Here is a 16,813-nt window from a genome sequence, read left to right as displayed (position 1 = left end):
AGGCACGTAGCAAAAGCGTGACCCCCAAAATGGTGCTCTAGAAACCATTCTGACCGGGAAAGATATCACAAGTCCAACACACGGAGGAGATGCTGCCCAGGGATGACGTCACCTTCTTTTCCCCTCTCGCCCTCTCCAGAGCCACTGAAAGCCACCATCAGTCCCCGGAAGGTTAAGAGCAGCGTGGGCAGCCAGGTTTCCTTGTCCTGCAGCGTGACTGGAACTGAGGACCAGGAGCTGTCCTGGTACCGGAACGGTGAAATCCTCAACCCGGGGAAGAATGTGAGAGTCACAGGGGTCAACCGCGAAAACCTTATCATGGATCACATGGTCAAAAGCGACGGGGGCGCCTACCAGTGCTTCGTGCGCAGGGACAAGCTGTCCGCTCAGGACTACGTGCAGGTGGTGCTTGAAGGTCAGTGGCCTCGGGAGAGGGGCCCAGACACAGCTGTGCTGTCCCTGTGGCCAGGCTGAGTCTGGCAGAGAGAGCACTCAGATAAAAATCCAAGGGCAGCATGCTGAGGTCGCACAGATGTCGCCCACTTGTGTTGAGAGTCACTTGTCCAGCTGGAAAGCCTGGCACTTGACACCGAGGGCTTGCTGACCTGTCCTGTCCCCCAGGCATGCATTCTCGGGCAGCGATGCCTGTTTGGTGGCAGAATGTTTGCCATCCCAGCATCTCTGGCCTGCTCTGCCCACCCGTTCCAATAGCTCCCCTTCCCTGTCGTGGCCACCAAAACACGGCAGACATTGCTGCCCTTTGCTGGTGGGGAGCGGGGAAGGCGTGCCCGGGGCCTGCATGCACCTGCAGATGTTCACAGGTTTCCGTGGGTGGAGGAGGAGCCGCTGTCTTGGGCATAATCGCAGCTCGAAGTGTGTTTCACCATGTGCTTTTCCTAACTGCCTCCTGCATGTTCAGGTCTCCTAGCTCATCAGTCGGCCAGAGACAGACAGTGTGACAGTTAAGAAAGACGTGTGTTTATCACCAGATAATTGCACCAGCTTCTGTCTGCGTAATTGTGTGTCTTGCTGGACATACTGTCACTGGGTATGATTTACCACTCATCTGTTATCAACCTATTAAAATAATGAAATGATTTTCATACAGCCCAAAGAAGGAATAAATAAAGCCCAGTAATGCATTAAAGCAGGTTTCAGCATGTCCTGATGGCAAGTGAATATTTCTCTTCCTGCTTCTTTACCCTTGGTTAATTTTTAAGAGGCAGCTGGCTTAGAAATGGGATTCTTATCTTGGGCCGGGTGCTGCAGACAGTGAAGATTTTGGAGCAGAGGTGAAATTAGCCGAAGGCATCATGCTCAGATTAAATGTGTGATATCTCATTGCGGGTAATAATTAAGCACAGAAAGGGATTGATTTGCACACAGCCTCATCACTAATGACAATGCACTCTGGTCCTTCTGGAGTCACTATTTTTAGGTTCTTCACAGGGAAACAAGAGATTACCTGTCTGGGCCCCGTTTCCTTGGCAACCATCTAGCATCTCCAACTGGGAAAACCGAAAGAGCACATTGATAATCCCTAATGATGCCGAAAGGCTCGGCTCTCAGACAGTGACAGCCCGGAGGGTTTCACAGATGGAAAATCACGTCAGCCCCATCCCCAGAGAGAGCCGTCACTGACACACGGCTGGGCAGGGCCACGAGGAGCACACTCTCCGATGTGTTTGTCGCACGTCAGCTTCCATTCAGGACAAGAAGCTTCATTTCATTTCTCTCCCTGCTGAGAGATGACAGTGCTAATGTAGCAAAAGACCAGTACTGGAATTACAGACAAGCACCTCATAGGCTCTGTAGAGCTGGGTCTAAGGGGCATCTGAGGAAGGCACCCATTGTTCCCACCGAAATGGCTGTGGCTGAAAAGAAAATGGTAAAAATTCCAGTGCCACGCCAGCTGCATGATCTGAGGGAGTCTTCCGGGAGGCCACGTACGCTGGGGCCAGACACAACCAGTTCTCGACAATGGAGTCATAGAAAATAATACCTACAGATTCCGTTCTGGAAGCTAGCAGGATGCATTTCACTCGCACCCCAGCATGCTAGCTATGAACTGTGGGGAGACAAAGGCCATGTGGAGAAATTCTCCAAGCGGACTGAGCAGACCTGAGCTGGAAGAAGGGACAGCCTGGCAGTGTCCGCACTGACGCCGTCCGCACTGACACCGTCCTGAGGACCCCGCTCAGGCTGGGCAGGGGAGGAAGAGCAAAGCCGAAGAGACACAGCGGGTCGAGTCTTTCAGGATCTGGATTGGAGGAGGCAGAGCTACACTGGAGCCCCTGGAGAGGAGGACGCTGGAGAGCCCCCGACCCTCGGATGCCTGCACCGCAGAACTGTGGGGGGATCCCAGGCTCCAGGAGAAAAGCAACAGGATGTGTGAAAACAGCATGAGAACAGATGACAAGCAACAGGGCTCTGTCACCAGCTGCCAACACATGAAGTGCACCATGGAAACAGACCTGCCGAGCCCGGGGTCAGCATCAGCAGAGACGGACTTGGACGTGCAGGTGCCATGGGAAGTCTGTGTCCAGTGAGTTAAATAAAACGGGCAGAATGAGTGAGCACACGAGAAAGGGCCGCAGAGAGACAGGCGCTGTGAAATCAGTCGGCACAAATGAACACATCGCTGTATTTGTTGTTGCACAGCATTGGAGAAGGAAAAAGAAAGCAGCAGTGAGCTTGAAAGGAAAGGAAAGAAATCATGCAGCCTGCAGCAGGGAGAGAAAGACGGCCGACTGCAGAGGGGGGCACTGGGCGGGAGGCGGTGGTCTCCATGCGACGGTCAGGGGTCCAGAGCTCCAGCAGGTGGAGGTGAAGAATCAGTCTCAGAACACGTAATCCTGCCACCGCCTCAAATCTGACATAAAAAACAAAGCTGCAGATCTGAAAACACAGGAAACCCTCATAAAAAGAAAACAGAATGACACGGCACAGGTAAACTGCCGCAGGATGAGAGGAGGGAGAAGCCTGCACCAAGGCCACGTCCCCGACTCCTCCTGGGGACCTGCGGGAGGAGCACGGTGCGGCGACGTCTTTAAATTTTTGAAAAGATAAAACAAAAGACCCTGCCAACATGGGTTTCTGTCACAAAAGTAATCTTTAAAAATTGAAGCAAAATAAAGATGTTTGCATAGCCCAAAGTGAGAGGAGGTGAGGACGGGAGCCCAGCACATCAGGAAGGTAGAAGAAGCCAGCCAGACGGAGGGGAGGACCCAGCGTGGAAACTGACAGCTAGAAATGGTGAAATGTTAGGTGTGACAGGAGGGATTTTCTCTTTTCTGAGCAAAAATTAGTGGATCAGAAAATCATAGTGCTATTATAGAGTTTATAACATAGACAGAGGCAAGAACACAAAAGACAGAATGGTTTAAATTATTTGCCAGTGTCTGTGGTGACTATTATATTTAACATAAAGCTCTGCAATTTTAACTTTCGGTGGTTGTGTTAAGAACATACAATGCCCACCACATGGTCACAGTGTATGCCTAATACTCTTACCTACACAGATAAAAACACTTCGGTTTTTAGGGCTTGGTAGAGAAATCAGTGCATAGCCTGGCATGGTGGTGCAGGCCTGTAATCCCAGCGCTTGGGAGGCTAAAGCAGGAGGACGGCCATGGGTTTGAGGTCAGCCTGAGTTACATAGAGAGACCCTGTCTCAGAAAACCCAGGAACAATTAAAATTTTTAAAAAATCAATGCGGAGAAGTTTACGGCTCACCATGGCTCCCTTACAGGAAAGGTAGAACTGCAAAGAAGAATTGCACTGCTTCTGTCCACTCATGCACTCGTGATGGCTCTGTACAACATGCGATCCTCAGGGTGTCACTGAGCTGCCCTGCGAGATTCCAGGCTCAGCACCATGGGCCATGCCTAAGGCCTGCCGCGCACTGAAGAAAAGCAGCCCAGCTTTTTCATTTCAGCATTCTTCAAGTTCTTTTTCATCTGTGACAGGAAAGGGCAAATGTTTGCCACCCACGGACCCCGGAGTGCAATGCATATGGGTTAGGGTTAGGGAAACACACAATGTGAGCGCTTCCTCCCACTGCTGGAAACGCCGGCTGGGTGCACAGGTGATGATTCCAGCAGGAGGTAGCAGAAATGGGAGGGGCCATCAGCACAGTGCATGTGCACACGTGTGCACGCGCGTGCGCACACACACACACACACACACACACACACACGGCCGGGACCCTGCTCGGTGACTCAGCTGGCCTCAGAACCGAACCCCAAGGTGCTGAGTGATGAATGAGTTTCCTTGGGGAATTTGGAACTGTAAGACAGTTCTATTTCTCTGGCAGATTTGCAAGCAAAGCTAAGTTTTATTCTTCCCCTCTTTCTGTATCTGTGCTTTCCAGTTGTTCCAGAATAAACAGATAACACTTGGCTAAAACAAAAATTATTAATCAATACTTTTCATTATGGGACCAACCTTTTAATTGAGCATGAGAGAGAGAGAGAGAGATTTAAGCCAGGAAGTTTTATGAGCAGATTCAGAAGTATTGTTGCATATGATCATGATTCTGTGCAAACGACCCATTGATACCTGGGGAAAATCCCCAGTGTTGATTTGTTTGCTGGGCCCAGAATGCCTCTTGATGACTTCTTTGCTAGCCTTCATATGTCTTGTTTGATATGTGTATATCTCATTTTTCCTTTTAATGGAAAGGCAGAGATGGAGAAGAAACATGTATTTGCAATGATGGCCATATAATGAGAGAAATAGCTGACGTGTGATAGAAAAGTCACTTGATCGTTGTTAAGCATTTTGGAAATTCCTATGGTGATTTCTGCAAGCTAGAGTTTGCCTTGAACAGTTCTGGCTCCTACCTCTTTTCTTGGCATAATTATTTAATATTGTCATATATTCCACTTCCAAAAGCATTCCAGACTGGGTGGTAAATTTATGACCACCCCACTTATAACACTTAAAGAGATATTTAACACATGATGGAAGAGCCAGACTTCACAGTATTCATCAGCAGTTGCATGGACATTTGCACACAAGTGCCATTTGTAATTACATCTATAAAAAAGAGAAAACCATGGCAATGAGCTCTCCAGACTCCCAGTGGTTTGCTTTACTCTTCTGAGTGATCCTGTGGTAGGAAATCCCTAAATCACCTGGGGGAAGCAGAAAGCTAAGCCGTGTCCAGCAATGTGTGGGTCCCCTGCAGCTTAGGGTGGGGAGGTATGAACTTTGAGCTGGAGAAATTTTGGAAGCTGCCACTGTTTATCACAAACCTCTAGGCTGTGAACTTGTTCCTCTTGTTGAGACAGTCGGGAAAGAGCTACGTGTTTTCTTAAAGCTCACCAATGTTGCCTGTGCCTACTGTGAAAGTAGTGAAACCCCAGGGCATCACGATCAGTGACGCTGGGCGCACAGAGCAGTGCTTGCCTCCCCCCAACCCCCGTGTATCCCCGAGCATGCAGCAGGCACCCTCAGCAGCTGTTCAGTTACGTACAGCCACTTCCTCCCATGATTTCTTTTCCTGCAGATGGGACTCCCAAAATCATTTCTGCCTTTAGTGAGAAAGTGGTGAGCCCCGCCGAGCCAGTGTCCCTCATGTGCAATGTGAAGGGGACGCCCTTGCCCACCATCGCATGGACCCTGGACGATGACCCGATCCTGAAGGGCGGTGGCCACCGCATCAGCCAGATGATCACGTCCGAGGGGAATGTGGTCAGCTACCTGAACATCTCCAGTGCCCAGGTCCGGGACGGGGGCGTCTACCGCTGCACGGCCAACAACTCTGCGGGAGTCGTCCTGTACCAGGCTCGAATAAACGTAAGAGGTGCTTGTCAAATCAGCTCCTCGAAAAACACACATAACTCATTGTACCGGAGAAGAGGGTTCTGCATGCTTGCGCTGAGTCCTGGAATGCCAGACGGAGTAGCCGTCCTGCCCATGTCCTGCCCGCTCCTTCCTTCTGGGAATGGCACCGATCAAGCTAATGTTGGAATGGCATTTTGGTTGGTTCCTTAGTCAGCTTCTTTCCTCTCTCTCTCTCTCTCTCTCTCTCTCTCTCTCTCTCTCTCTCTGTAATGTTGGAAATGGCATTTTGGTTGGTTCCTTAGTCAGCTTCTCTCTCTCTCTCTCTCTCTCTCTCTGTAATGTTGGAAATGGCATTTTGGTTGGTTCCTTAGTCAGCTTCTCTCTCTCTTTCTCTCTCTCTCTCTCTCTCCCTCTCTCTTGCCTTTCAGACTTGTCCACTTGACCTTTCCTCTCCTCATTTATGCTCTGCATGCTCTTTCCTTTCTCCTTCTCTCTGTTCCACTCCATCCATGGGAAGCCTTCATGTACGTGATCTTTAACTCACCTTCACCATGGTGGTGGCACAATTTCCATTGTCATCGTACACTTGCTAGAGAGAGTCAGACCACAGGACAGTGGCTACCGGCATCTTCACAAGGAGATCACAGTCATGCAGTGTAGGCCAGTGACTTTATACTGGGTAAATTACCTGTGATCTCATGATTCAGAGTATCTCCGTAGAAGTCATAAGTCAAAATATCTCCATAGAAGTCATAGGCGGTGAAAGTTTTAAACATTCATTCAGTTCATTTGAAAGTAATAAAAGCAAGATGTCTCAGTTGAAAATGCCAAATGCCTAAAATTTTATTTAACAGGAAAAGATGAGCTTATGTGGAAATGATCTGTTTATAACTCGAGGAAAAGCATACTCACTTCCCCACGTGAGATATACACTTCAATTATTTTCAAGAGTTTCTTTATGTCTCTCCAGGGCCTGCAAGCATTCGACCAATGAAAAATATCACAGCAATAGCAGGACGGGACACATACATTCACTGTCGTGTGATTGGCTACCCCTACTACTCCATCAAATGGTACAAGAACTCTAATCTGCTTCCTTTTAACCACCGCCAGGTGGCATTTGAGAACAATGGGACTCTAAAACTCTCGGACGTACAAAAAGAGGTTGATGAAGGCGAATACACATGCAACGTGTTGGTTCAGCCGCAGCTGTCCACCAGCCAGAGCGTCCACGTGACTGTGAAAGGTAACCTATCCGTCTGCTGTGTGCACTCTGCTCCCACAACATGGGGTCATCTCAGAACATGGGTTCGGGGTGGGGTGGCTGGAAGGCAGAGGCACGACAGGGGCGTGAGATGAGTTTCTTGCCCCTACGTTCTCCCAGCAGGTGGTTTCGTTTCCTGGCCATGGGAATGTGCAGCTTGTGGGTTTTCCGGAGAGCACTGTTTGAGAGCAAGTCAAAATAGATAAAAGAAAGTCATCATTGGCTGAGCTACTGAGCTGTCTGTCAGATCATTTTAGAACATGCATCTGGCTTTTCTGAAGACTCCTAAAGTGTGATTCTCTTAGAACCTGACTGGAGGAGATGTTTTGTCACAGAGGAGGACTTGGTCATAGCAGCGTAGCAGCACACAAAGCTGTGGCTGGAGGTCAGGATGAATCTTGGCGATTCTGCAGCCCAACCCCAGTCTTCTTACTTCCAAACACAAGTAGAGTGACAGGTCCACTCGAGGACATGTAGCTCCAGGGGACTACAGGCACTTGGGGATCTTGTTCTTCTCCTCCTGAGTCAGTTGCCTTGGCTGAATATAAAAGAAAAAAATTTCAACTTTGCAAAATTCCATGTGAAGTGCACCATGAAAGTAGTTGTAATCATTTTTAAATTATTATAAAGCAGTTCTCCAAATCTGTCTTAGCAGCCTCCAGCCTGCTGCCTGCCTCGGATGCCCAGCAATCACCCAGGTGCCAGGGATCTTCTTTTAGTGCACTGGTGACACATTCCAGACCTCTCCCCTGGTTGTCCCCAGCCTTCTTTACCCACAAACCTTGCTAATTCTCCTGTTTTTAGGAACACACCTGCATGTATAAAACTAATATACTTGTTACACACTGGAGCAGAATACTATTTTGTTTTATATCTTAGATAGACCTGCACTGAAATAATTGGAGTCCTTCTCAAATTACTACATCCCTGAGGAGTTTTCTCTAATAATTATAAATTCTAGGTAAATAGATTCCTAGTGTTTGTCTCTTTAACTGTAGTTTCTGGAACATCTCCTCTAGGCTGATTGCTAGCTGCGGGCACTGGTGAAACAATGACAGAGGTGAGCAGGCTCCTTCCTTTGTTGTGGAAGGAATTGGTAAATGGCACATGGAGTGACACAAAATGGAAGTAAAATAACAAAAGTTTATTTCGCTAACAAAAGGCCAATTGCACCCAAAAGCAGTGCTAGAGATCTACCCCCCACTGGATTACAGCTCCCTCTTTTATAGGGTTTTACAGCCATGATCTCATTTGAGTGGTTACATTTTCATTCTCTCAGTTAGTGTCACTGATACACAAATCACAGTCACAAGACATCAACTTTAACCCAGGTGTAGCAATTCTTCGTGGTTGGGGAGTTTACCTTTAAGATTCATCTAGCTATCTGTCCTAGCCCACAGGAAGGGGGTACTCAAGGTCAGCAAAGCAAAGTTATATAGTTGTTCTTTTCATCTTGATACTTTTACAGTCATGTGGCTCATAAAACTTTGGAGCTTGGGGTCTGGATGTTCCCTGTAATCTCAGGATGAGGCCAGATGTCTCACTCTGTGGTTAATGCCTCCAGTGTCTGTTAATTTTGAGCTAAACCAAGCAGACTTCAGTTAGAAGAGCAGAAGTCATTCTAAGTTTTCCTAACATTTTGTAGGTTTTTGGTTATTTACACAAGTTCTCTCTATCACCCTCACTGAGTTGTTCTTCCAGTCAGTGGAGGCAAATCAAATAAAAGCAAAAAACACTCAGTAGTGCTCAGTATATACATAGAATAAAAACATGGCTATATCTTAAAGGTGAGTTTCCGTGGAGAACCAGAGGCCACACTAATGAATGTTCCTACTTTACTGCCTTAAAAATCATGGGCCTGTCAACGCTTCTGGGTGGTGTCCCAGCTACACACACTTCTATAACTCGATAGACTGGTCATTCAGAAGCCAGCAATCAATGGCTAATTATGCAGCACTTCCAAATAGTAACATAATTCGGTATATAATATTGAATTGGCACATTCATTAACATTACTGTGGCCTCCCTAAGAAGGTTTAGATCCTGGCAGCCCACCAAACTGAGGCTATGGAATAGGGATCAGGCAGGGCTGAGCAAGGGTGTGCGAGGTGTCAGCCTCTCAGCTCCCAGATCTTCCCAGGTAGGAGTTGCAAGGCAGTCTTCAGAACTGAGCTCATAGGTGGGCAGGAGTGAGCTTCAGAGAGGCACGTTACCCACTGACCAAGCTAACTTCACTAGTAAGGCAGCTAATGCTCTCTTACTTTTCTAGACTATATGTTGTGGTCAAGGGTAGCAACTAACAGACTTTTGCCAATCACCCGAGTCTCCACTCTCGGGTCAGGAGGGGAGCTCTGAACTTCCTGGTCTTGACTGAAGCGAGCACAGCTGCCAGAGTGCACAGGGGCAGAACAGACCCCCATGCAATGGATGTGCATGAGGCCTGAGTGGGCAGGCATGGTTTGTGGCCTGGCCTGGGGCCTGGGAACCCCCAGTGTGACTACCATGCCTCCAAGATGTGAGGCTCAGGTGGGGGAACATGAGGGGCCTGATGTCCCTTCCCAGGAAATGCCGAGGCTCCGAGCTTAGGAAACTTAGACCGCCATCTCCACAGAATTTCCTCCCTGGGCTCAGCTGCCAGTCTTGGTTTTGTGCGTGCAGTTAGCAGGCTCCCTGTGCCCATAGCAGATAAAAATTTCATAAAAGCCTAGGGTTTCTTTTCTTGAAAAGGTGAACTTTTTTACTTGCCACAGCACATTGTCAAGTATGATGCAGGAGCCACACATTCAGGTTTCTCTCTTTCAAGACAATGTCTGCCCGACACACAAGTCTGCACTAACTGTAATTTTCAGTCCACCATTGTTTGGTAGGAAAAAGTGGAATTCCATGAAGTAGGTGCTGGGGCTGCAGCCCAGGTGGTGCACTCTGCTTCCAGACCACGGTCTGCTCAGGAGGGAGACCCCGTCGTCCTGTCACCCTTGCCATTTCCTTGCACAGAGCATTAAAAGGGCCCCCTCTCAGTAATTAATGAGTCTATTATTTTTACCAAGCATCCTTAAGTGAAACTGGCCTTAAAAACCAGCCAACCCTTCCGAGGACGCAGTGGTGAGCAGTGCCATGAGTAGGGGCACACGTTGGTGTCACTGCTGTGACCCTGCCAAGGGCCCCTGGGGTCCCAGTCGCCAACCTGGACAACATCGGTACAGCAAGAAAGGAAAACGATGTCTTAGCATCACAATAAAAATAGCTTTGTTCTCGCAAAACCCTCTGCAAGGTCCTGGGGATCCCAGAGATCTGTGGTCCACACTTTGAAAATGTAGACTCCAGTGCTAAAAATGTAGCATATTTCTGAAGTGCAAACATTATAGAGGAGTCAGGGATGTAGCTCACTGGTACTGCACCTGCCTGGCGGGTGCAGGGTCCTGAGTTTGACTCCCAGTACCAGAAAAAAAAATCATAGAGTTTGGGTCCAGTGACTTTCTTTATGCATTGGTCTTCGTCAGCTTTTAAGAGTCATGATTTCCAGAAAATTGCCAGATGCAGGATTATTAGACAAAAGAGTACAAATATCTTAATACAAATTTTTAGGAGACACAAATTAAAGCAAAGTCCATGTGACTCATGAACATTTACTCTTATTTATTTATTTATTTTGTTTGTTTGTTTTGTTTTTTGAGACACGGTCTCACTATTTAGTTGAGACTGACCTGGAACTCACTATGTAGTCCAGGCTGGTCTCAAACACACCACGATCCTCCTGCCTCTGCCTCCTGAGTGCTGGGATTACAGATGTGTGCCACCACGCCTGGCTGATCATGAACATTTATTCTTAAAATTGTCCAGACCCACATAAATCAGTGTCTCAAGCTTGATCCTTGTGAAGTGATGGAAAACAACTCTAACAAGCTGGTACCTCAAAGAAGAACTCACTGGTTTCCGGAAACAGACACAGAGTTTGGTTTTTGGGAGCCCGCTTTATAAGCATACAATGCAGTATAAGTCATTGCTCCCCACAAGGAAAGACTTGCTAACAAAGGAGGAAAGGCTACCTCGGGAGGGGCTCATTCCCGTCACCTGGTGGGAAGTGTGGTGTCGCCCAGACGGGCCTGGTCTGGCTTAGTGGATTTGGTGCAGTGGCCGGGACAGGCTCCTGTGAACAAGGACACAGGGGCTGTGAGAAGACAAACACGCACCTGGGGAGGGACACAAGGCCAAGGAGACAGATGCTGCCAGCAGAGAGGGAGTGAGGCTGCCGCAGGTGGGCAGCGGGACTCTGACAGGTGCTGAGGCCGCGGTGGTGTGGTCACTCCACGAGGGACCCGTGGACCAGGGCCTCGCTTGTGAGCCTGTGTTTCTCTGCTGAGTCTGGCTGAGACATAGTCAGAAGATTTCAAGCAGAGAGGCCCTGTGACCTGAAGGGTTTAGGAGGTTTTGGGGGACCAATGAGGGGAGGAAGGGCAGCAGGCATCCTGGGGTCCCTGGGCAGGGACGAGGGGGACATCTGTGCTGGAAGCACAGTGCAGGTGCTGTGCGGGGCGGATTCTAGGAAAGGGTTTTTCTCTCGATGCCTCTGAAGCTCTTTGCAGTCGGATTCCCCGCAGACAGCGAGTGGCAGGTGTGAAGGGCAGCTGGAGGAAAGAAGCCAGCAGCCCGGTTAGTTAGGTACTGAGGTTGAAGTGTGTGGACATGGGCACCCAGGCGGCAGCGGGAACTGCACTCCCTCCCTGCAGATTTCAGCCGTGTTCAGAGAACTGCAGAAATCTCCCAGCAGTCACCGTTCACCATGCACGGAGCTGAGGCCAGGTGGGACCCCCCACCCGGAATTCTGCAGTGAGGTGTGCTGGGTGGGGCGGAGCAGGCCTGGGCAGCCCGCTGCTCAGCTCCATTCCAGAGCAGTGCAGTGCGGCCCAGCAGCTGTCTGCCCCGCTGTGGGAGTGTTCTAGGTAGCCGGATGATCTGGAGATGGCACGGGAGTGGGTCCAGGGGACAAGGCAGGGTCGGTCATCCAAGGCACTGGAGCGCGGGCTGTGACACAAAGGACATCTGTTTAAGGTGACGGAGTGGGAGTCCCTTCTGCAGGCGAGAATTACCCGATAGGAGATATGCCCCGCCGTGTGCTGCGTGCGGCCAGCCAGAGCTCAGGGCCTGCGGGCAGGCTTCAGCTTCGACCCGTTCACCAGTCCCTTCGTGAGACCCACAGTGAAGCCCAGCCATCAGATATCCAGAAATAGAGTGACAAAAATCCCACAAGGACTCTCTTGAGATTTGAATCTGTCGGATCGGCCTGTGAATCAATGTACAGAGTCTAATCAAAATATATGGTGAACGTTTCGATTAAAAAGGATTACAGTATCCTGTAATCCCAGCACTCGGGAGGCTGAGGCAGGAGATTTGCTGTGAGTTCGAGACCAGCCTGGGCTACATAGTGAGTTCCAGGTCAGTCTCGACTACATAGTGAGACCCTGTCTCAAAAAAACAAACAAAAAAGTATTACAGTAGAGGACACTGCCACGCATCCCCTCGCAGAACTCCGCCTCACTTCAGACGCACCTCAGGGCGGAGACGACAGGTGAGGTCACAACGATGGCGAGCGCTGCCGCCCAGCACCAGCCAACGGAAAGGCAGCTCGTACACACCTGCCCTGTGTCCTCACTTGTTCACCGGACCTGTCACCAACTCCCAGCTCCTCCCCAGAGTCGAATGACCATGACAGGGACACATTTTGAGCCAGTTCAGGACATGGAGGCAGCCAGAACGGCGCAGCTAAAGACCCTCAGGAAAGAGGGCTCCAGAGCTGCTGCAGGAGCGGGCGAGGACCGTGGGACGAGGGTGCTTAAAACGAGGGGGCAGGTTCTGAGGGGGGATTCATGACAGTGTGTCTCTACCGGAATGATGTTTTACAAATTGAAGTATTCACTGTGCTTTTGATCAAACCAAGTATCTGCCTTGAGCTTACTAGGCAGATGACAGGAGGCTGGATCTAAGCAATAATGACTGTGCTGTATTGAAAGAGACAGACTGGAGTGTTCCGCCCGGGAAGAGTTGGGGCCGGAGACGGTGGGGTCCGCAGGGAGCCAGAGCGAGGTCCCGGCTGCCGCCTGAGCCTTCCGTGTGTCTTGCTTTTCGTGCCTCCTCGCTTCAGCCAGCATTGCTCAGAGCAGCTCCCCATGTGACAGGGGAGTTCGCCTATGGAGCGGACTCACAAGGCCATCATGGCCAGGACACAGAGACGAGCAGCCTCTGGCCCTCACTGCCTCCTTCACCCCCAGAGCCGCAGAGATGGAGCCACAGGCCAGAGAGAAAACTGGCACCTCAGCCTTCCAAGCCATGTGGAGACGAGGGGTGGACTCCGGACAGAACGAGAGTCAGTGCCGGCACGGGTGCACATTCATTCCGCTGAATGCAGGCCACCCCTGTGGTGGTTACCGATGCTCCCTGGAAGACACCAAGCTCAGGCATACAAGAACCGTATCTGGTGTGGAAGCCAAGCAGTGAGCATGCATGTGGCAGAGGGAGGCAGACAGGAGGGCAAGGTGCCCCCAGGTCAGTGAGGAAGACCGCAGGAGCCCAGGAGCTGGCCGGACCCAGACAGCTCAGCACAGCGCCTGGGCAGGCTGCATGCACAGAACTGAGCCTCCGGGCATCTGCACCAGGAGCTCAGAGGCAGATCCACCTCCCTGGGGACCCGGAGTAGAACCCAGCCCCCTCGTGGTGCTTTGGCTGGAAGGATTCGCGCAGGCAGGAGGCTGAGGGGCAGAACTCGCCCTGAACTTCACGCTCAGTGGGCATTTCTTAGACACACGCTTCTTTGTGCACTGTGGGTATGGAGGGGAGCGTGGACACCTGTTTGTTAATCATTGCATCAAAACATTCTTCCTTCCGTCTTGAGGGTCATCGTGTAGACCGGGATGCAGTCCACACTGAGCTGTGCCCCCCCACCTCGACTTTTCTCTTAGTTACGTATGCGTTGAGGCGTCACTGGTTGGTGTGTGCCGTTCAGGATCGATGCCTCCGGGAGCCACTGCTGCACACAGCACAGCTTTGTTGCGGTTTTCATCCCCTCCCTCCTCCATCTCCTGGTCCCCTCCCCTTTCAGAAAGACCTAGCTCCCTGCTTCCTATTATCTAGCTTGTATTTTGCTCTTTATTTATATTCTGGGTTTCTCATATAAAAGAAACCATGCGATATTTAAGCTTGCTTGTCTGACTGCACTTAGCACTTTGGTCTCAAGGTGCATCCATTTTCCCACACTCGACTCAAGTTTATCCTTCTTTATAGCACAGTACTCAGTGGTGTGTAAATACCACATTTTCCTTATCCCTTCATGCGCTGATGGACTTGTAGGCCACTTCCAAGGCTTGGCAGTTACGTGTTGTGCTGCCATAAACGTGGGTGTGCGTGGATCACCGTAATAGGAGGACTTTTATTTAATTGCATGTGTTCTGTGTAGACGAATGTAGATACTGAAATAAGAAGCAACAGGCTGGGCACAGAGTGGCCGGCTCACTGTCACGCCTGTGCGGGACCAGCCTGGTTCTTGTGTGGCGGCCGGGCAGGGCGCCCTTCACACTGGGCTGCTCTGGCGCGTGTGGAACCCTGGTGAAGCCAGCTGCAGTCCGGTTTAGGGCTCCCTCTGCCACCTCGCCCAGGGCGCCCTCACTTCCGGCCCCTGGCGCCCATCAGACACCGAGGACAGTGCCAGCTCCCGCTCAAATGCCAGGAAGTCTGAGCCAAACTGACGTCTGCACATGTAAATCAGCATTTTAAAATGCTTGGAAATGAAACATATCGATTAAGTCACACTCCAGCGGCCAAGACTGTAGTCTATGGAGGTTTTTAACAATTAATAATCTTTACTGTTTTCCATTAGAGGACATGACGGTAGCACGCTGTCTGTGTTCTGCCTGCATGAGGTGGCCCTGGGCCAGTTCTGTGTGCACATCAAATACCTCACCAGCTGGGTCTCGGGCAGCAAGCTCCATGCCCCAGGCTGGCGTCCTCAGAGCACGGAGGACGTGGGCCGCTCGGGTCCAGCAGTGTCGCTGTCAACGGCAGGAGCAAACCTTCTCGTCTTGTTTCCAGAAGTCTTTCTATGGCGTGAACACAGTGGTCTGCGCGCGTGTGTGTTCACACGCGTGCTTAGATGACGCTGGAAACAGTACTGCTTTTCAGTGCAGTCTTTTTTGCTTAAAGTCACGGCCTGTCTGCTCATCTTGCAGCCGGTACTTTCCTGACCCTGGCTGAGTGACAGCCATTCTCGGTGCCCCGAGCTGCTCAGAAGGGCAGGCAGAAGGGGTCGGAATCCCTGCCCTCAGTCCACCCTCACCAGCAGCTCCGTGTCTCATGCTCTTTGCGACCTCTGCTCTCGGGTTAGGTGCCACGCTGCCCTCCCGTGGGAGCGCTCACTGCTGCACACCGACACCGCCAGCATCCGCTGGCCGCTGGGAGCAAGTGTCGCTTTCTGCTTGCTCTCACATAAAGCCCCAAAGCCCACCTGGCCCTTCGGTAGGCGTCACCCTCTCACAGTGACTCTGTAACGTGGGTGGGCAGAATGCACGAGAGTGCAGGGGACGGGACGGGGCGGGGCTGGGGAGTCTTCCTCTAACTCAGCATTTAAAGCCCGGGTGCAGGTCCCGGGATTTCATGTTACCCAGGCGGGCTGGGTGAGGACAAAGGAAGAGGTTATTTTTCAATGCAATACAAACAGATATTAATTTTAAAAAACTAGTACTAGTCTCACTTCTAATAAAAAGTAAAGCAAAGATTCCTAATAAAATAACTAGAGAATAACAATAGTTAATATACCACGTACCATAATCTTAAAAGAATGGCTGAAATGACCCTAGGAGTACAGGTCATAGACAAAAGAGACTGTCTTACAAAGAGGAAACAGGCTGAGTGTGGGGGCGCACACCTGTAATCGCAGCACTCGGGAGGCAGAGGCAGGAGAGTCACCATGAGTTCAAGGCCAGCCTGGGCTACATAGTGAGTTCAGCACCAGCCTGGACTGCAAGACAGGAAAGAAAGAAAGAAGGAAGGAAAGAAAGAAAGAAAGCAAGGAAGGAAGGAAGGAAGGAAACAGATAATAGCATAAAACTTTCTTTTCAATGAACTGAGGGAAACTGGTAGTATAAATGAAACAAATTAGCATATAAAATATTTTGAAACAAGTGAATAGGTAATGTGGGTGATTATCTGAACTTCCCCCTCGTTCCTGCCTATCTGCCTTCTATTCTGTTCTGTGTTTGTGCGGCACGGTTTGAGTGTCTGGTAGACGAGAGACCCTGCCGTGTCTGAGCGCGTCTGGCTTCACTTCTGTGCCCGTTTGCCCGGGAACGTTTCCGGTTTCTCCGCTCACGTCAGAGGGGTGCTGCTTCTATTTGGTTGGAATCCAGACTGTAGGAGAAATGCCGCTGGCCACTGCTGGCTCACCTTGGGAAACGGGGGCGGCGAGAGCCACGGAGCGGTGAGGAAGGGAGGGAGGTGAGCGCACGCTCGCGCGTTTCCTGCCTGAGCCTCTGATGTTGAAAGGTGTTTCAGATCCCGAAGGAGCAGCTCTCGGTCCAGGACCACGCGTGTGGAAGGGCACAGAGCACGGGACACTGGGCAGACGGTGTGTTCAGCAGGGCTGTGAGGGAGAGCACGCGTATGACACAGCTGTGTTCCTATGTATCGCTTGGGTTACAAGCATAAAGATATATTTATGTGTCAGTAAAATACCCTGGTGAGATACGCAGCTGTGCCGCCCACCCCTGCAGGTTT

General features: G+C 50.5%; 1 protein-coding gene across 1 annotated transcript in view; it reads left to right on the top strand.

The window, feature by feature from the left end:
* The window catches only part of Dscam (DS cell adhesion molecule), a gene marked incomplete at its 5' end in the record, with an annotated part of 531,581 nt that overhangs the window by 309,362 nt on the left and 205,406 nt on the right, over positions 1-16,813 (top strand). Inside the window, 3 exons of the mRNA XM_010636598.2 lie at positions 140-415; positions 5,513-5,809; positions 6,761-7,036. Coding sequence (XP_010634900.1) covers positions 140-415; positions 5,513-5,809; positions 6,761-7,036 — 849 coding nt within the window. The remainder of the gene's footprint in view (positions 1-139; positions 416-5,512; positions 5,810-6,760; positions 7,037-16,813) is intronic.

Source organism: Fukomys damarensis, unplaced genomic scaffold (assembly GCF_012274545.1).
Source record: "Fukomys damarensis isolate Sample0158 unplaced genomic scaffold, DMR_v1.0_HiC HiC_scaffold_24, whole genome shotgun sequence".
Classification (NCBI taxonomy): domain Eukaryota; kingdom Metazoa; phylum Chordata; class Mammalia; order Rodentia; family Bathyergidae; genus Fukomys; species Fukomys damarensis.
Note: the sequence above shows the minus strand (reverse complement) of the source record. Positions and strands in the feature narration are given on the sequence as shown.